This window comes from Mauremys reevesii, linkage group 8, assembly GCF_016161935.1.
Source record: "Mauremys reevesii isolate NIE-2019 linkage group 8, ASM1616193v1, whole genome shotgun sequence".
NCBI classification, from domain to species: domain Eukaryota; kingdom Metazoa; phylum Chordata; order Testudines; family Geoemydidae; genus Mauremys; species Mauremys reevesii.
The window spans coordinates 11,748,812-11,770,120 of NC_052630.1; the positions used below are offsets into that span (position 1 = coordinate 11,748,812).

The 21,309-nt window shown below is 39.1% G+C and overlaps 2 protein-coding genes and 1 long non-coding RNA gene across 7 annotated transcripts in view; 1 reads left to right on the forward strand and 2 right to left on the reverse strand.

The window, feature by feature from the left end:
* The window catches only part of CATSPER3 (cation channel sperm associated 3), a 26,551-nt gene extending 22,161 nt beyond the window's left edge, over positions 1–4,390 (reverse strand). The window contains exon 1 of the mRNA XM_039485359.1: positions 4,376–4,390. The gene's annotated coding sequence lies outside the window, so the exon portion shown is untranslated. The remainder of the gene's footprint in view (positions 1–4,375) is intronic.
* Positions 69–20,109, forward strand: LOC120370522. 2 transcript variants are annotated; one of them, XR_005583780.1, is made up of 3 exons: positions 69–265; positions 334–530; positions 20,014–20,109. It is a non-coding gene; the product is annotated as an uncharacterized LOC120370522 (long non-coding RNA). The 2 variants fall into 2 exon arrangements; XR_005583779.1 differs by lacking the exon at positions 20,014–20,109 and adding an exon at positions 2,047–2,120.
* Positions 4,631–21,309, reverse strand: part of PCBD2 (pterin-4 alpha-carbinolamine dehydratase 2) — a 33,749-nt gene continuing 17,070 nt past the window's right edge. Inside the window, exons 3-6 of one of the 4 annotated variants that reach the window (XM_039485362.1) lie at positions 14,203–14,255; positions 12,395–12,426; positions 8,618–8,698; positions 4,631–6,545 (exon numbers count right to left, since the gene is read on the reverse strand). In XM_039485362.1, the coding sequence (XP_039341296.1) occupies positions 6,450–6,545; positions 8,618–8,698; positions 12,395–12,426; positions 14,203–14,255 (262 nt within the window). In that variant the 3' untranslated portion in view covers positions 4,631–6,449. Of the gene's footprint in view, positions 6,546–8,617; positions 8,699–9,232; positions 9,515–9,876; positions 9,894–12,394; positions 12,427–14,202; positions 14,256–21,309 lie in introns of those variants that run through there. The other 3 variants (XM_039485364.1, XM_039485363.1, XM_039485360.1) reach the window with 3 other exon arrangements.

The following is a 21,309-nucleotide window of genomic DNA, read 5'->3' on the forward strand; positions in this document are numbered from 1 at the left end:
AAGAAGTCAATAAACGTTCACTGCTGTGAAAATATAATGCAACCTTGGATTAACATTGCCCAGCACCTTAGACACAAAATGGGAGGGGGATTGTTTAAAAGTACATACAAATCTAGTATTAATAGAAATGTTTTTTATTCGATGTAAGTTTTGTTCAATTTTAAAGCTATTTCTCTAGGGCCAGACTAAGCCATAGGCACTATAGGCCTAGGAATCTGGATCCTGGAGCCACATGATTACTACATCAAAACCACAGCTTTCATTAGTAAGTTTCTAGTCCTCAGAGTTATAAAGAAAAGTTTGAAAAGTGTGGCCCACATGTAACCAATTCAGTGATTTCTGCCTGAGTCTGCAGATGGCCTGAAAGGTGTGAACTTCCCCGTGCATCTCAATGGAACGTTAACTCCAAGACATGCCACTCGGTGAGACCCAGTTAACACCACCCCAGCAGAGGACTGTGTGTGAGGCAGGAGGAGAAGAGTGCAGTGAATCCAGTCACCCATCCAAGCAGATACACCCCAGTAGCTGAGGTGAGTACATGGAGGGGGGGCTGCTGCAACCTCTTCCTCTCTGAATGGGGGAATGTTGATGCCGCCCCTAAGGGGAAAGAAGGGGCCTCATGCCATTTCCCCTGCCTGCAGAGGAGGAGGTCCACCTGCCACCACCATGGCACAGGGGCAAGGCTACAAGGGTGGAGTCACAAGTCACAGTGTGTCGACGGCCCTGGATTGCCTTAATCCAGCCCTTGCATTTCCCTATCATGTTTCCAATGTAATCATCACATCCTCACACTGGTGCAGGAGAACCAGGGCATAAAACTGATTAAAAACAAGGTGAAATTAACTAATCCTGTTTCGCTGTCTCACCCCGGAGAAAGGCATAAATAGGGGAAAGAAAATGAAGTTTTTTAAAAAATTCTTTATGCTTTAATATTCTAAAACAATGGGAGCAAGTCAGGCAAGCAATTTTGCTGTTCGTTCTGTTTTAATTTATATTTCAGCCTGGCAAAATCCTTTTAAAAACTGCAGAAATTTGCACAATGAGGTGAAATTACATTCATTTTTAGTATTTATGCTTTGTGATGAGCCAAAGCAGTGGAAGAAAGACATTTTTACGGCTGGATACAAGCCTTACCGCAACAATTTGTTGGAGAAGGATTTTTATTAGTCAGGAAATAGGCAAATAGTAAACAAAGATCTCTTTGTATATGCTGAAGGCCCCAATTCAGCAAGACTGTTAAAAGCCAACCTAACTTGAAGCAGGAGTAATTCAACTGAAGCTTAAAACTAGACCTGTGCTTGAGCACCTTGCTGAATGAGGGCCATATAATCGAATGGTGTCCAGGAGCATTCCACCAATCAAATGGCTGAGTTTGCTCAATATTTCATTGCTTTATCTCAAAGGAAAGAAGCAGCCTCGATCTGAAAGCATTAGAAGTATGCTGGGAAATTATACCTCATTTTTATTTTAAATGCTTAAGTTTTCAGAGGGCCATTTCTTTTCCTTGCTCTCAGTCTAATTATATTTTCTAAAAATAAGGCAGAAAGGCAAGGAGGGGAACACTAATCTCAAATTTCTGCAGCACAGAAGGTAATGGTATGAGTGGTGTCTTCTACCATTACTCACTTCTCTTGCCACATTCAATCCCTCTTCACACAGTAGAGGGCTTTAAATTTAGCAGACAAAAGCATAACAAGTTCCAATGTCTGGAAGCTGAAGCGAAACAAATTCAGTCTAGAAATAAGGTGCACATTTTTCACAGTGGGGGTTAAAAAGCACTGCAACAATTTACCTATGGAGGTAATGGATTCTGTCACTTGACGTTTTCAAAATCAAGACTGAGTGGATTTTCTAAGAAATATGGTCTAACTCCACCAGAAGTTATGGGCTTGATGGAAGAATCACTTGAGGCCGAGGAATTGCCAAAATTCCTCGGCCTGTGTAATACAGGAGGTCAAACTAGTTGATCATAGTGGTCCCTTCCGGCCTTAAAACCTATGAATCTATACTCTGAAGATATTCTGAATACTGTATAATCCTCCACAGATAAATCTGTCAAATCTCTATCTCCTGGAACAGATATAGAGATTTGGGCATCACAGCACAACAGAAAATGTTTCACAGATCAAGTTTGGAGAATGAAATGATAATACAACAATATTTAATTAAAAGACCTTTATTCTCCCCTGATTCCGAATTGGAAGCATCTGCTATTGGGAATGGGTATAGATATTTTGTTATTAGCGTACCAGACTTCTGTTCTATTCCTGCAAAAACTGAAATTTAATTAAAAGAAATACCAAAAGAAAAAGACACCTTTCTCTTCAGCAACCACCCCAAAGTCTTTCCATCACTACAACTGAGTAATAAGAAGGATTAGGAAAAGTTTGTTTTTTTATAGACAGATGGACATGCTTCAATGGTGAATGGGTTTACTTCCAATCTTCCTGCTTCATCTAGTAAAGGACAATGATTGTGTCCTTTCACTTACATCTACTTACATTTGTAAGGCTTTCTTGAATTTTTTTGTTCTATTTTGCCTCTGGTATTCCACAGGAATTTTTTAGGAAAAGGTTACTTCTTTTCATACATATTCTGTGATGAGGAGAATGTCTTTATCTCTGCCAGTTCTCTTTGATTATAATCAGATGACGGCTCAAAGTGGGAGCAAACACACAGGCCAGTGGGAAATGGGGAACATTTGGTGACCTTGGTGATATTAGCACTGTACGGGATAGCATCAGGGTTGCACTGTGATAGCAGAAGCCAGCAGTCCTGCCTGTGATTATAATCACTACTTTAATTACCTCACCAAGACCCAGTACCCAACATGGTGTTTGCATGGTTTGCTGAACAGTCCCACTGAGGACTCCTGCTTTTTGGGGAATTTACTGAACTTGTTTCAGACTTCCCTGTGAAACTAGAGATCCTATTGGCAACTGGGAACAGGTCTAGATTAATCCAGTTGCAGAGAAATTACGTTCAAAGAAAACAGTTGTTTAATGACAGATAATCCAAACACTCATCAGCACCACAATCAACCTGGAAACAAAAACATTCCAATGAAATATAACCTAGTGGTTGCAACGAGCAGGGAAACATTGCCAGTGTAAGAGAAAGGGGCACCATGCTGCAGTGAGCTGTTATTCTGAAGGCTAAGCAGAGCAGGCACCCATCAGTACTAGAAAGTGAAAGCTACCAGAAAAAAATTAGGACACCGCAGAAGTGGTATTTGTGATTCAATAGGGAGTTTTAACCTAATATACCAGCCTGATGTAATGGAGCATTATGACTCTAGAGGTTCTGTTTTTCAGACAAGACTAAAAACTGAAGTTCTGGCCACTTTTGGTTATCCAAGACCCACTGGTACTTTTCACAAGAGGAGCATTAGCCCAAATGTCCTGACTAAAACGCAATACCTGTAATTAAATTCTTCCTATATAGATTTCCTATAAAGTTTCAACTGGACATGGCACCGTTCACTTCCTCGGTTAAAGTTGCTATACACTGTTACAGTCGCTAATCTCCAACCAAGGGGTCAATATTGAGTGAAGCGATTATTCTCCCAACTTCTCAATACCTCTACACATTCTCTCAATGTATAACAAGAGTGTATATACTCATATACAGGAACGTATTTTGAGAGAGACAGATACACGCACAAACTGCAAACTCGAGCTAGATGGCTGATTTATGTTTCCTTAATCTTTCCCAGATACAGAAAGGGAAGCCAGAGGTTTTTCAGCATAGTTAGTAGAATGCCAAGATTCCATTGCCACTTGCTTCACAGAAAGCAGCTAGGTTATTACAAAAGCTAAGGATTGTGGGGCGGGGAGGGAGAGGGAGGTGTGATGAAGGTTCTCAGTTTGGATGCAATTCAAAAATGCTAAGAATTCTGTCAAAAACCTAAAAACCGGACTTTGGTAATGAAAGAAGGAGCTGGTGTCTGCAAGGCAAACCAAAGCCCAGGAGAACATCATTGCTTTTTGTGCTGAGGAGCTGCAGGTATCATGGAGTGCAGGAGAGAGAAGCAGCCAATAGCAGTTTAGCAAAAAAATTGAAGAGGAACAGGAGGAAAGGAAATTGCCTCTGAGGCTAAGGTGAAATCCTGGCCCCATTGAAGCCAATGGCAAAACTCCCACGGATTTCAAAGGAGCCAGGATTTTCCCCTTAGATTCTGTCTCTGAAGTCAACAGTCTTTGATCAGACATGAGCAGTTTTTCACTACTATTTTCATTACAAGATAACAAAGTTTATACAGCAATACTCACGGAGAGCACCTCATTGCTCTCTGCAATAACCAGGAGGGGAGCAGGAGGCAGAAGCTAAACAAATGTTATCCCAAAAAGCTATGCCGAAGTAATGCGCTGCTCACCTTTTCTATTTATTTCACTCAGTCTCCATCACCATGCAGCAGACCTAAAAAATAACAACACTGTACAGCCGGGCGTCACAAAAGAATACTGCTCTGAGCTCTAAATGAATTTGTGGGGATTTTTTTCTAAGAGAATGTAAATAAATATTAATATTTTAAACCCAAGACTTCCCAGTAACTAGATATAAGTTATGCTAATGCCAAAACAGCTTTGTCACATATGTGCATGTATATAATAATTATACAGGAACAAAATTACAGAGGAGGAATTAGATTTTATTGTTCTTATCCAAAGCTTTCCCATAATATCTCATTTCTAAAAAACAAAAATAGTTTTCAGGGCTTATTAGAGAGGCTTTGTCAAACCTTCAGGACCAGATTTATTTATCCATGGGTAACAAAAGACAACAGTTATTTTTTCAAGTAATTCCCTGCAGCAGTGATCACTTTAAAATCATGTCAAAGAAATCCTTAATTTCATACAAATACAAAAATATTTTAAGGGATGGGCATTTGAGAGCATAAAACCTATATGGTTCTCTTTAGTTTTAACTTGATAGCCTATGGATGCTAACTTAAAAACCTTCTCGGTTCAAAAATCTTATCAACAACTGCTGTCTATAAGTGCATGATACGGCATATGTTAATTATTTTGTGCTTCATATTTTACAAATTTATTGATGAGAATATTTTGGATGGCAGCTACTGCACTACATCCAGAAAGTATTGGGAGAGCGCAAATCTAATATGCACAAAAAGGCTTTGACAATTACATGAATCAATATAGATCTAGTTTCTTAGTAGTTACTAATTGTGCCTCTGGTGTCATTCTATCTATGTATCTAGGCATTTATAATGTGCCAATCAACCCAGTCGTTAAGCAGCAACATAATTATTAGAAAGGCTTGATTGTGCATGTTGAGTATACTTAGTACTGCAGAGAGGGGCCTGTTCTTGTCATACTTACATGAGCAGAACTCCAACTGCTATCAGTGGGAATTTTGTCTGAGTGAGAATAAAGGCCAGAGACTTTATAACCTTGGGATGTTGTGAGAAATGGATTTTCAACCTAGCTGGTAGGATCTGTAGCTCTTAGAACAAGATTTACAAACAAATTATTTTAACTATAAGAAAATGGTTCACCCTAACTTTAGATTAGCCCTGCCCACCTTATCAAGAGAACCCTGCTAACATTGCTTCCTTTACTGCTGGCAGCACTTATTGGAGTGATGGAAACCTGGCTTAGTCCACACTCCCCTTTCCTATAGATGGGCTTTAATAAAATATGAGAGTGCTATTACAAAATAAGGATTTGATATTGAGTTCTCTGGCCCCAATCCATCAAAATATTTAAGCACTTCACCCAAGTACATGAGTATTTCCAGTGACTTCAGCAGGTCTATTCATGTGCTTAAAGTTCAATATGTCCTTGAGTGCTTTGACAGATAAAGGCCAGGGTACTCAGCAGCTTGCAGGATCAAGCCCTCAATATCCTACTATTGGGAAGGTGACAGGTCTGAAAAGCACCTCACCATGATTGGTGTCTGCATACAAGAGTACAGAGAAAAAGAAAGCTACCAAATGTCCTGCTGGCTGGGATAAAGAACAAGGCACGCTCACTTGGCAATACCCCAGTGCTATTACTCCCTGCAGGGTTACTAGGCTAGGGGCTTGGAGAATCCTTATCTCACTGGAAGGCTTCCAGCAGTCATTCTGGCTTTTATCCATTGTGGAATAATGGTGAATCACATTTCTGGTTTGAGTTTTTAATGTGAAAAGTCTATTTTAATTTCTAAGGAAGGATTGTTCAAAATTACTTTTGTTGCTTTGTCTGATGTATTGTACGTGTGACCAGTAATGATAAGTATAAGGATTTGGCAGTTTTCTCAGACTAAGGTTGATGAGTTTGGTTGGTTGGTTTTTTTAAAATGCTGCTGCTAAACTAGTCTTATTACAAATCATTTTACACTACAAGGGGCAGCAGCAATTTAGAATGTAGAACCCTTCACTGAATGAATGATAAGGTTCAGATATAAAGCAGTCCGAAGGCAATGCTATTTTCAACATTCAGTTATTACACAGAAGCAGCCGCCTTGTCAATAAATTGAGCCAGCTTCACATCTCTTTTGGTCAGTCCTCCACAGTCATGGGAAATAAGAGTTATCTGAACCTGTAAGCAAAAGGAAAGGAAGTGGATTACAATTTACATTCCAAGCTTTCAGTGAAGACTGATCAGAATTCAATTTGAAATTTTTTGTGGGGAGAGTGATCTTTAATGAATTGGTTTAAAAAAATCCTGCCTGCAGACTAAGAGTTGGAATCTTACTATTTTTTCAAATTGTAAGGCATCATATGAGTCAGCTGCAAGGTGAGCAGGCTCAGCAGAATCTGGAGACTAACCAAAGAAGCACTTCACAGAGTAAAAAAGTAATTTAGGCTTCATGTTCTTGGGTTTCATCCAAGAGGCAGCATCCGATTAAATTACTCATTCTTTACATTTAAATTCCACATATTGGTTTCATGAAGAATTCAGGTCATTGACCAAGTTGCAAACACCAAATTAAGTGACTGGAGCATAAAAATCAGGATCTTAAAGGTGAAGAAACTGGTGAGCTCTTTGCAGATTAGTTTTGAAAGGAAAAAATAAACAGACTGGTGTACGTGTTGCTATGATACAGGCTGCCTGCATGAGTTTGTTTAGACTTACCCAGAAGAAAAGTCATGTGCTACATTGTTAGTTGTTCCTGTGTAGCAGGGATTTGCAAAAAAGAAAATCTAAACACCCTGGGAAGTCAAGACACTCTTCCAGAGTGTAAGATAAGCACTTTGTCCAACATCACTTAATGTCTCTCTTTAAATGAGATAGTTAGAATGTATTTAATTTTGCCTTATTGTTTAAAAAAGAATTAGACCATTTCAGTGCCAATTAATCCCATTTAAAAAAAAATACACATGGCACTTTGTGCCAGTCAGAAAAAAACCACTGCTTTATGTGTATGCATCATCATTCTGCTTTGTCCCTTGTTTTGTTTTAGATACGCATGGTATATATTTATCAGTGACTAAAGAAAAAAATAGTTAATAGAATAAAATGAGAACTATTAGAAAATAAAATGATAGTAATAAATTTGGCTCTTGAAGTAGTGCCTTTTATTGGAAGGTCTCAATGCACCTGACTAATATTTGCTCTCATGAAACCACTACGAATTAAATACATTTTATTTTATAACTGACTTTACAGGCAACTACACTGAGACACCAGAGTCAAGATTTTCAAGATATGAGTCTAAGGGCTTGTCTACATTACGCACTGGATCAACGGGCAGCGATCAATCCAGCAGGTGTCGATTTATCGCGTCTAGTCTAGATGCAATAAATTGACCGCCGAGCACTCTCCCATCGACTCCGGTACTCCAGCAGGGCGAGAGGCGCAGTCAGGAGTCGACGGGAGAGCGTCAGTGAAGACACTGCAGTAAGTAGATCTAAGTACGTCGACTTCAGATACATTATTCACATAGCTGAAGTTGCGTAACTTAGATCGATCCCCCTGCCCCCAGTGTAGATCAGGCCTAAGTTAGCTTTCCAGGCTTCTGTTTCGGCACTGTAACAAGTGGCCTGATCTTCCAAAGTTCTGAACTCCCACTAACTTCCACAGGCATCAAAAGGAGCTGATGAGTGTTTAGTAGCTTTGAAAAAATCAGAGCGTTTATTTAGATGGCCTAAACATGGATTTAGGAGCCTAACTTTAGGCTTAGATTTTAGGAAATCTTGGTCGAAGAGGTTATATAATGTGTCCAAGCCACACAGCCTGTGGTGAGAAATCTGAGAGAAGAACTATGGATTCCTGCCTCTTTAACCACTGACTAGACAATCTCTTCACTATTTAATATACAAGTTTAAAAAGTAGGAACAATTTGAGGTTTAAACACTTTCACAGTGTGTCAAATGTTAAGCACATTACCATGATGACAACAGGAAGAAAATCAGCCCAGTCTAAGATAAAAGAAACACACACACACAAAAAAGAACAAAACGCTAATTTATTCTGCCCATCAGTAGGACTGGATCTTCTTTGCAAATATTCTTTTAAAATCCACAAAGGAGATAGATAAAGTCACTACCTCTTTTGATGTATAGAAGCTTCCTAATGTGAAAAGGAGTGACAGAAATGGATGTTCTATACGCTGATCTGGTCTAGTAAATTGTTCATAAAAGTACCTAAAAAGTTATTCAGTGTATTACCTTGTTGTACACATTAAACCATTCGGGATGATGATTCATCTTTTCTGCTTGCAGAGCAACTCGTGTCATAAATCCAAAAGCCTAGGATAAAAAGAATACAGAGAAATATTTCATGTTAGGAACGTGCGTTAAGGTTAGTGTTATGGATCTACAAGGATATATTCCAAAAGCCCAGTGATGTGTAATGACAGGGATGGCCCTTGTGTACTGGGACCTAAAGATAATTTGTTTTGTTCCCTACCCCTTTGAGTACTCTGAGTACGTCACCTTTTGGAGCATTCCACCTTCCCTGGATTACTCCCCATTCTATCTTCACCGTTCCCTTACTAAAGCAGCATTCTGCAGCACATGTTCCAGGGATGAACTCCCAGTAGGGTGATCAGATGTCCCGATTTTATAGGGACAGTCCCGATATTTGCAGGGAGGGGGGTGTTATTTGGGCCCCTATTAGCCCCCACCCCCAACCTGATTTTTCACACTATCTGGGTCACCCTAACTCCCAGAGTTCATGGCTTTCTGATTAGCTGGCTTCTTCCTGCAATGGGTTACAACCCCCTCTGCTCAGTGGGATACTGCTCCAAGTCATGGTCCCCTTGTTAAAAATTTACTACCGACCTAAAGGGATTGTGGTAATTTTCCTGCTGCTGATAGAGTTCTCTCCCTCTTTGGATACTGGTCGATCATTCTGTCCAAAATGACTTATCCAAAGATACTGATGAAGAACAATTATTTTGCCTACGGTGTGCAACAGGTATCAGATATTTTTAAATATTCACCCAAGGGAGATACCCCTATGCCCCTAGATCTTCACCCCACCTTTCCTCCAAGTTAAACACTCTGCTATACTATCAATATACACCGGGGCGGGCGAACTTTTTGGCCTGAGGGCCTCAATGGGTTTAGTAAATTGTATGGAGGGCCGGTTAGGGGAGGGGGTCGTGGCCTGGCCCCCACCTCTGATCTGCCCCCCCCCCCAGGACTCCTGCCCCATCCAACCCCCGCTGTTTCTTGATGGCCCTCCTGGGACCCCTGCCCCATCCACACACCCCCACTCCCTGTCCCCTGACTTCCCCCAGAACCCCTGCCCCTGACTGCCCCTGCCGCCCCATCCAACCCCCTCTCCTTCCTGACTGCCCCCCCAGAACCCCTGCCCCCATTCAACCCCATTCCCCCAACCCCTATCCACACCCCCGCCCCCTGACCACCACCCCGAACTCTCCTGCCCTCTATCCAACCCCCCCTGCTCCCTGCCCCCTTACTGCACTGCCTGGCGCGCCAGTGGCTGGCAGTGCTACAGCCATGCCGCCACCACACAGCACAGAGACCGGGTCAGGAGGGGCTCTGCAGCTGCGCTGCCCCAGGAGCTCACAGCCCTGCCGCCCAGAGCATTGCGCCGGCAGCGGAGCAAGCGAGCTGAGGCTGCGGGGGAGGGAGGACAGTGGGGGAGGGGCCAGGGCTAGCCTCCCGGCCAAGAACGTGGAGGGCAGGCAGGACAGTCCCGCAGGCCATAGTCTGCCCACCTCTGATATACACAGTGTATTTTCCAGGAACAGAGTTCATTTCCCTGAATGTAAGCATTTTTGTTTTGTTTTGGAGGGGGGCGGAGGGAGGTTGGCCACATGAGGTCACTTCTCTCCTTTATGAGAAAATGTTTTGGTTTAAATGAGAGAATACAGACTTCCCAGTCCCCCACACCCTCTTCTCTTCACACTCCCCCGTGATCCAGGATTTAATTACAGGCTCAAGGAGAAAATGTTGTGAGAGGCCCTTGCCAAAAATATTTGCAGAAAATCTCTGCATTAAAAAAAAAAAATTCCATGCAAATCAAGGACTCACTCTGCAATAGGACCCATGTAGGTAGGCCCCTATGCCTGCCCAGAGACCAAGGGAAGTCAATGGGCTCTGCACAGATGTAGGAGTCCATCCAGGAGGATCAGGGCCTAAATTAAAACTGCAAAGCAAAAAAACCCCGTATCCACGTACATAATCTGGTTCATATTAAAATACTTGCCATAAGTTAGTATCTTGACATAGACCTACCTGTTTAGATCATTTTAAGCACTAATTTATAGACTAGCCTGTATATGGTCCATCAAGCAATGGCCATTTCAAACAAACATGTGGTCAATAAATAACATAATGGTTGATAATAGTTTCAGTCTTTTTTTTCTCTCACAAATTACAAACACTTTAAGAAAAGGAATCAGTGCCTGGATGAAGTATGACTTTGTAAGTCACTTTGCCAGTCAGATGAATGCAAACGTTACAATCAGAGCAAATTATTCCAATGAGGTTTGTCATTTGGAAACCACCAAACTGTCAGCAATTAAAAAGCTTTTTTCTTTGACCCAAGAACATTCGAAAAAATTGGGAACACTAACTTCCCTTGAAGCTCTAGTTTGGTTTAATTTTACTTTGAGTGAACAATTACATTTCAAAAATTTCAAGCATTGCAACAAGATGCTTCAAAGCATAAAGTAGTAAACTCAGCACTAGACATTAGGGAATATACAGCTTTATTCAAAATTCTAAGATTTATATTTTATTTAAAGATTTTTTTTAAATACCCACAGCCTTAACATCTTTATTTACAAGACCATACCAAATTATCCCTAGAATTGCCTCCAAAGGATAGTTTAAAAGCCACTGCTGCAGTCAGAAAGGCATCTGAAATTAGACTGCCTTTTTATCGTCAGGCAGTGCAGGGAAAACTGGAGGGAATTCATGAAAAATCTGACCAAATCCATATATGCACTGCCAGTATCAATATCTATGTACCGACATACACACGTGTGTGCGCGCACATGAGTACATACATATATTTTTCCATGGATATTTTTATTTTATTGCATAACCATCACCACTCACTCTTAAGTTCAAATGGAAAAAACATTAAAGAACAAATTAATTGGTGACCAAATATCATGACCATTAAACTTTACCAAACCATTCCCTGTGCCTTCCCCCCCAACCGACTTGACCAGAAATCACCAGTTAGCCGACCTTGATGTCCCCCATCATCACCACAGCTAAAAATGGAAAGTTATCTTAAAGTTACACTTCATCCTGAAGGTAGCCAAACTCAGGTTTTCATCAACTACAAGAGGGAATGAATTCCTAAGCCCTGGGCCCTCAGTGGAGAATGTCCCGTTGTCCTTTCCTATGAGCTCAATCCTGGGAACAGGTAGTATGAGCGTTCCAGTGGGACATAACTACCACAGCAGAGGCTTTTGGATGTTTCAGAGCTAAAAGGATCCCATAACCATGATTTTATACATACATCATGTGTATGTGCAATTATATACACATAGGGGTATGTACATACATACACATATTACCCTGCTTTACCCAAAGCAATCTTCTCTGCGTTACTAAAATAAACAATTTTTCTATTTTGATTATAGCCTATTTTAACTATGCACAAAAGAGCACATATCTCCCATTAAGAAAACGAGCAGCAGCTCTGCTGAGTAATTTCACCAGTGCAATCTCCATTAAGCCCCTAAATACATCCTTTTCTAATTACATAAATTAGAACTCTATTGTTTATGGATCACCTTTATGTTTGTAGGCCCATAACCTTCCTTTTACAAAATACAATTGGCTGTGGAGGAAAAGATATTTAGGTTTGATTAGATATGAAAACACTATTACACAATCAGTTTGGACATGTCTTCACGTCTTGAAACATGATCTGTAATTTGGTCTAATTGGTGATCAAGGAAACTATCTTGTGATCAATTAAAGTAATTACCTGATTCCGGCAACATAACCAACCTTATTTTGAGCTGGAGTCTGCACTTCTTCAACTTTAATTAAAAATAATGAAAATTATTAAGCAGTCTGCAGTGCAAGATCATTGTCAAGCACGAATCACATGACAATATAGTCACTTGGCATTGGTGGGTACAGTTTACCAGACAGCGAAAACATTTCTTGTTGCTAGGTGAATAAGTGTTTTATTTATGCTGATAAGTCCCTACATGGCCTTGACCTTAGCAGATTGTTTGTGGCAGCTATAACCACTGATGACATCATTTTAAGATCTTAATTTGAATATATATATATATATCATCCACAACACAGAACCTCAGCAGCATTTTCTAAAATCTGTGCATCAAGTTTTAAAAGCAGCTATTTCGAATAAAGGAAATACCATACCAGATAAGATCAACAGTCTTTCTGTGCCTTGGTTCCCCATCCATAAGATGGAGATAAAATAGTACTTCCCTACCTCACAAGGGGTGTTATGAAGATAAATACATTAAAAATTGTGAGGTACTCTGGTACTGCGGTAAGAGGAGCCACAGGAATACCTTATATAGATTTTTTACTGTGTAATTTTAGTTATATTTAGATAATGTTTTACTAAAATAAAGTTTAGAAATATAGGTTTCTACACATTTCTTAACCTGTGAAAAAATTTCCCCAGGGAAAAACATTGGAAGCAACACTTAAATTAGAGTGGAAACACCACTAGAAATTTTACTGTATGAAACAATCCTGCTCTCGCAAGGAGATGGACTGGATGATCCAATGGGTCTTTTCCATTTCTCTCTTCTACAAGTCATGAAAGGAATAACTAAAAAACTACTGAAGTTGCAGCAGTAGCTCAGCTGCAATTTCTAAGACAGAGATTCATTTTCTAGATGCTCCCAGCTTTGACATGCCTGTTTTGGGAAAATATTTCCTTGCTAAATCACTCCTGAAAGAAGAAATCATATTGAGAAAGTATTTTAAGCAAGCTCAGCTGGTACCTCTTGCTCAAGCTGTGCCCTGGGACGGCCCAACTGTACTTTTAAAATGACAGAACATGCTATCACAAAATATGGCTTAATGCAACTTGCTTTTCCTGAAAAAGGTAAAAACTGTGCTATGTGCTTTGCTTTCAGGAGTGAATGGAAAGATGAAATTCCATCTACCTCTTTGCACTATAGAGTATTTAACAGCTTTGGGAGGCTTGCAGAGTCCCTCTGCTAATCTGCTATTCTTCTTCTTTTCACATGTCTTAAGCAAGGACTCAATTCATCTTAACACTTTTTAAACATACAGCATTTGCACAATGCTTGCCAACATTATCCTGATGATTAATACATCAAAGCAATGCAGGCTGATGTGTTGTGCTAATATATCACCGCCTGGTGAGTTCCCAGTGATAGAGTACCATAATGTATCACCGGAACACAGCATTCAGGCAATTCTTTACTCAAAAGATGGGGCTCCTCAAGAAAAATAGCTTTGAGACCTAGCAATTTAACAAGCATTTTATTTATTTGTTTTTAAATGCAAAGGTTATGAACTTGGGGGTCCCTGGGCCTCCTAAATCTTTCAGCCAAGAGAAACATATGCTAATCACAAATACATTAAGGTTTTTATTTCCAATCTGTCATTATAATGCTGAGGGCAGTATTAACCTTGACCTTATATGGTGTAGGGCTACCTGTCTTTGCAGCATTACTATTTAATAAAAACATTTTGTATCCTTTATTAATAGGATACACGTACGTAATGGATAATACTAGTCATAATAATGCATTTATATCTTACAATATACAGTGCTTAGCATGTTTGCTTTCACTTCGTACCATTACACGATGCGTTGCATTTGTCCTCTTTGTTCTTCATGCAGTTTAACTCCCTGTTACATAACAATAAAGAGACTTACACATCATTAGGCCTCAGCTCCAAATTGTGAAACTTCCATGCATGCAACCTACTTCACTAATTCCTGTAACTAGCTAACTTTTATTTATGGGTCAGCAGGCAGAGAAAAGAAGTTGCTTAATGTTGAGCTAAATTAAAGGTATGCTGTACAATACCTTTGTTTATAGTCCGTCACTGGGTTTTGTTTAAGTTAGTTTCATTACATTTTCTGTTGTGCTCCAAGTGAAATCTGCATTTTTTTAAATTCTATTGGCTACATTTAGGGAAGATTTTTCCTTGTTAAAACAGAGACATCTTGTTACATGGTTATGGTATTTTTTTAAAAAGTTAAATCAGTTTTTAAAAACCTAAAAATTCGACCAACGTTAAAACAGGGAAGGAAGAGACATTTGGTGAAGTGTTTGTTATCAAATCTTTATCTATTTATCCATCTAAAGATTCTCTATTGTGTCCATCACCGTAATACCTACGTAAATCAGAGCTACGAGGCACTAAGCAGCTGTCTTCATGGAACTGCCTTTCCTTGTCTCTGGCTGGCTTTTACATTAATCATCACATAAAAAATGGTTTTTAATATCATTGCAAGAATGGTGGGAAAGCTCGCTCAGAAAAGGAGGCAGCTAAAGCATGCCCTAAATATAATCGCACTCTGGCATAGTCTGACTCCTTCTGGGAGCAAGTTCCACAACTGAACTTCCTTGACCCAGAGAACTTTATCTCCACCTCTCAAACACCTCCTGCACTTTGTGGGCTGCACTGCTCTAGAAAAGGCTGCTGCCTTGAGGCGTCCTGGATAGATAGGCTGACCAGATAGCAAGTGTCAAAAATCAGGACAGGAGGTGGGGGGTAATAGGTGCCTATGTGTGAGAAAGACCCCAAAATCGGGACATCTAGTCACCCTATGGATAGAGAAGCAGTTGCTGATACCCTGACCTATTTGACAATCAGGACTATGTCTTTGAACTGGCAACAGAAACAGACTGGAGCCAGTGGACGGACCATAGTGCAAGGATGATGGATGCACAGCAACCAGCCCATCATGGAGGCAGGCTACCACATTCAACACAAGCTGGAGCCTCTGCATTGCTTTCATGTTCAGGCCCAAGGAGTTATACTAATACATATTGGAGGTGCCTAATGCATAGACCACTGGGGCCAGAACATCAGCACTTCCTAGCAAACAAGGTGAACTTATGTTTTTCTACTGCCAACACTACCTGATCATTTAGGTTTAGTGAAAGCTATGGACACCTAAAGGGCCTGAACGTGCAGTATACTGAGCACCTTGAATTCTTCTTGTCTCACGGGTGCTGCTCAGCACTTTAGTACAATACTAACGACATGTAGGCATGCATGGACATGGAATTTTTATTGGAACATCTAAAAAAAATATGGACTTTGTAAAAATATCAATACAATATTAACCTCGGTTACTGGTCTATACTCTTCCTAATTTAGAATATCATATTAGAAATTAAATGAGGACTGGCTGCTGAAGTTTTCCATCCTTGATCATCACATCCCATTTATGCAAAACTGAAGCCTGTTTGTTTTGCTCCCTAAAATAAAATTATATATCAATATTAGAGCTGTAAATTCTATACCCAAGTTATATGTTAAAGCTTTCAAAATATCTGAAAACCTTTACACATTTTTCCACAAGGGAGGCCGTCTCTGGCTTGCAACACTTGTTTACAATTATGTCGGTGAAGAAACTAGCTAGCCAGCTCTATATCAAACATTTTGACAGCAAAAGCACAAACACTGATCTATTCTAAGTAGTTTGCCACTCTATGTAATCTTGGAAAAGGCATTCTTGCCTTTGATTCTACAAATGTTTATACTTCATACATCATGCAAATAGTGTTTTATATATTAAGAAATAATGTGAGCAAATCTGAAGTTAAATTAAATTCTTTAACAATAACCCTGCCAAAGCACTGTGATTTTCCTATAAAAAAAATTATTCCAATTTGTTGATCTTACACTGGATGAAACATACTGTAACAATCTTCATAATTTATATCCTGTTGGGACACTATGATTTAAAGTAACATAATACAGACCAGCATCACTGCTAATCTAAACCACCTGACCAGATAAACAACAGTTTCCCCTTCTCTCTTCACTGAGGGTATTTCTGTTTATTGTCATATGATTTACTCATTTTAAAAACATGAAGAAAAAATGCTGTGAAACAGAACTGCAGCTAGGAGGCATGGCCTTTCTTACACTGGGAACTTTTCACACACAGGTACCAGTATAATGTCCAGAACTGCAGGAGACCGAAGGCAATCCCAAGAATTCTGTTCTCAGGAAAAAAAAAAAAATCACAGCGAAAAAAGATTAGGTTCATTCTGTACAATCTGGACCAGGTGCAGTGTTAGAAGCTACATATTTTTGATGTTACGAAAGATACAATTCTACAAAATAAATCAGAGTCCAAGACATTATCTGCCAAGTTCAGCAGTGCTCTAAACTGTGGTATACGTCTGTCAGAAAACAGGTGCAAGTGTAATTTGCCTCTATTTGGCATTCAGTGGGTGTGCAAATGGGTACCATTTTTGTGCCAAGGAGGCATGGGGGATTGTTGAAGAAAAAGCATTAAAAGAAGGGTGCAGATAAAATAGACTCTCTCCCTTAAGCCCTTCTCTTAGTAGTTCTGCTTCTTACACTCCTTTCCTGTTATTTCCTCAGGGTGTATGTTACACTCATTTTTGCACACTCCCTGAAATTCAAATATGTGCAATTTGCACTACTTATTGCTAGCCACACATTCGGCTTTTCTGACCAACCTACACTCTGATTTGCATCACTGCTGCATTTGGCCCTATGAATATTTTTTTCTTGCAACTGATGTTACGGATAGTCTCCTAAAGGGAAGCAGGGTATCAGGTCTATCACCCTTTTCCTCATCCTTAGCCTCCCAAAACAACCACAATGTTATTTGGAGATCATCTTATCCTCTTCCCATTTTACACTGCAACGGTGACAAAATGCAACAGGAAATCATGTGCAGGCCCTATTCACTGTGATTCAATTAAAAGACTTTACAACCAAATTTTTATAAACTTGGATTGAAGACAAACAATTGTTTTAGAGTGGCAACAAAAACTACTTTCTGCTGTTGCTGAAAAATTTCAAAGCTTTTCATGCTCCATTGGAAAGTGCTCTGCTTCACAAGCCATGCTGGCCCTGACAACTAAATGGTCTGATACGCTTTATTACAAAGTGTATCAGTTTGCTTACACAGGCAAATATATAATTATCTTTGCCCATAAAGACTAGTGTAAAGTAAGTATGATTCCTAACCTGAGAAGATTGGAGTTACAAAATCACAGCTTGACATGGAGCAACTAACTCGCACTAGCTTGCAGCAATGAAAATCTCCTTTATTGTGCCATCTACTTTGAAGTCTGTTGCAACAATCTCGTACTAATTAATACGATTCTTTTTGAATAGGCAAATGTAATGGCAAACCTTACAATCTCTACCTTGCTGGCTTTTACTAGTGACCCTAGACAAAATCCCTGAAAATTAATTTCAGCTTTGTATCACAAATCTGGTGTCTAGGTAATACTGTATATTGCAATTCACTGTGCACTTTGCACTGTCCAAAGAAGGAAAAGGAAAAGGAAAAGGAAGGAAAAAATTGTGACTTAATAATACTTTACTGACTTATTGTTAATTAAATTCCATACTACCAGTATGGGAAACAAAGTTCAGTATGCTAAAAGCCTGTAAGCTTACAAAGCACTCCAAAAGGCATTATTTGTTATGTATAATTTCACTCAGAAACATTTGGAATAGGTAGGATTTCTCCATTTTGCATTTAACGCTTAGGGCAAGAGCTACCTTGTAACTATAATATTATTTCTTCAAAAATGAAGTCATGTCAGATTTTAAAATATTACCGAGATTCATAGAAAATTTGTACCAAGCTGCATTTTTCGTTGTTACTGATATTTTATGTCAGTTGCTCAGTAGAGAAAAAATCATCAAGAAGCACCACGTCTCAATTAAAATCTCACTTACCAACCAGAATAGGCAGCTAACTTCCACCTTCCTCTTCCCAAGCATATTGGTTTAATGTGTGTTGTGCTCAAAAATGAAAAACAAAGTTTTCACCAAGAGGTTTACACTAAATGAAATGTCTACTTAAAGAAACTGGGCTTCTTTTTTATTTACTGAACAGGCAGTGTGCACCCAACCAAAACAATTAAATAATACAGCGAAACCCTCATTAACTGAGCACCTGTTAAAGCAATCAGTTACTTAAAATAATAAACTCTCTTTGCTGTGCAACTGAAAGGACAATGATAATTTGACTTGTTAAAATAAATGCTTGGTCTAGCAAATAAAAACACTTGATGTACTGTAATAAAACCCTCAAACAAAACACTATGCAAACTAGTAATAAAATGCACTTTGGGCCCTGTTCAGATCTTTTGAATGTATACACCTGAATGCTCCGTTAACTCACTTTACTCACCCTGATCTTTTATACTTTACAATGTTCTGCCATTCAGATGTTAGAAATGTTTGAGCATATATTACTATACCAAAACATATGGCTATATAAGCACTTTGTAAAAGCCCAATTTAAGAAAGGACCCAACTTTAAATACAAATCCCATTGACTTCAATTGGACTTACAACACATGCTTAAGAGCTTTCTTGAATAGGAATGCTCTCCGGAATTGGTGCCCAATGGTATATCCATACTACAGACATTACACTGGTAGTTAATAGACACAGCCTACACAGACAGAAGGGGCATACAAACATCACCTACCCAGATGAAGTTAGCTATGTCAGCAGAAACCAATATAATTTTTGGCGTAGGCCAGGCCAAAACAAATGGAGAAATGCAAGGGAAATTCACTAGTTTTCTAATTATGTTGTATCAGAAAAAAAAAATCAGGAACAAAGAACAAAATTCTGCTGGTTTTCCAACTATTTCTTTCACTTCCCAAAGAACACAGAGGATTTCACTCTGAACATGAAAAGACAGTCCACATTCCAGATATGCAGTTGATGACATTAGTAGCAATGATACAAGGTTCTTTTGGTCTGTTGCCAAGATCATGTGCAATGTCAGCTCAAAATCCAATATAGTCTCTGCTGAGCACAAAGGGGAAATCATGTCCTAATTCTGATCCTAAGAGGACATCAAAGAACAATAAAAAAGCCTCACTTTATAATACTTCCCTAACTCACAAGAGTGTTGTGAGGATAAATACATTAAAGATTGTGAAGCGCTTTGAGATCTGCTGATGAAAAGTACTATGTAAGAGCTAGGTATTACTATTGTTAGGATGAATGAAGAGAGGAAGCAGTTGGCCCTATAACCACATCATCATCAGGGATTTTTTTTTTTTTTGCGGCACAGGCATATCTCAATGTCAATAATTCAAACATGTTAAAGCAGAAAAAAGGTCTGAAATTATAAATTGATGGGAGATGAGAAAGGAGAACTGCAGGTACAACCAGGTAGGTCATTTGGTCCCACTGTGTGTGGCTGAAAGCACTCTGGCCATGGTATCCAGCCATACTGAGACAAGTTCTCTCTCAAGCCTTTGGCAAGTTTCTATAAAACTTCAGGAAAGGAGATTGTACGACTCCAATGGGAGTTTTGCCTGAGTCAGGGTTGTTAAGCTCATAATTTGTACCCAATTGTAATATTTGAATAATTGTATGAAGTGTTTTTCATGTATTTATTTCAAATCTAGTGATGATGCATTCTTTGAAAGAAGAGTATGGAGAGAAGGACCATCTTCCTAGACAATACGAGAAGACAGAAAAAGAAAAATAAGACTTAAAAAACCCTGATTTGTTTAGACAGTTACATAGTATTTCTTACATAGTATTTCCAATTTTCCTTATGCAAAAAGTTATGTAATCAGTATAAATTACATTTAATTGTATTTCATTTGCTGTTCTTGATTTTTGAACAACTGGTGAAATCGGGCTAGAAATACAGAAATGAACAGAAAAGTGACAAATTAAGAACAGATTATTAAAAACAAAAGTGGACTAATTTTATTAGCAATATTTTGCATAAAAATACACGACCCATGGTCAATATTTTAAGCTATCTTGAAAAACTTTTGGTGTCCTCCAAATTTATGACTAAGTGCCAGACAGTATGTGTAATGCAATATATTGGGGAAACTCCAGGTTGTTTTTTTTTAATCCCACAGTTGTTCTTTCCCTTTTGTAGAATCCACCACCACACACACATACCTTTCACAAATCAATACATCCTTGAAATAGATGCAGTCCATGAATGGTGAAAACTGATTGTAGCCATGCAAGGGATTTTTTTTTTAAAATAACATTGAAAAAAAAGATGCATCCAATGTAAGTGAGATGAAATATGGTCCTTTGTAAGAAAGATTAACATCTGTACACTTTTATTAGATTAGACACTTTACAATCCGTGTGTAACTGTAACCAAAGATTGTAAAGCTAATAAAGTTTTGCCTCCAAATGCCCACTTCTACCAGCTGATAGAGATTCCTCTAACAATACAAAACTCACATTTACATAGCTATTGCTGTTACCATCCCAATCAAGATTAAATCACCCAGTCCATGAAATGAACTACTCTCCACTCAGAATCTCAGTGCCAGAATGTTTCCTTGTGAAGCACCACAACGAACAATGCCCAGGAGAAAAAAAAAGTTGCTGAGTAACCTCAACCCCCCACAACCTGAACACACTCAGTACCTCACACGACAGGACCCAAAATTAGAACCCTGGCTCCTAACTGAACAACCTGTGCTTTACTAAAACAATTTCATACAAATCCCTCAATAGATTCAGCCAGCTCCATGTTAGTTCAAGACGTAAGCAAGTTTTAATCTCAACCCAACAAAAATTAAAGGAAGAAAATGGCAAATGAAGGAGGGGAGGAGGCAGTCCCCAAAATTCATAAAGCTGTAAACCAGCTCTAAATGTAAGACAAATGAAAAATTATACTCACATCACACTGATCAACTGTGGGTCTGCCAGTGGTTTTTCAG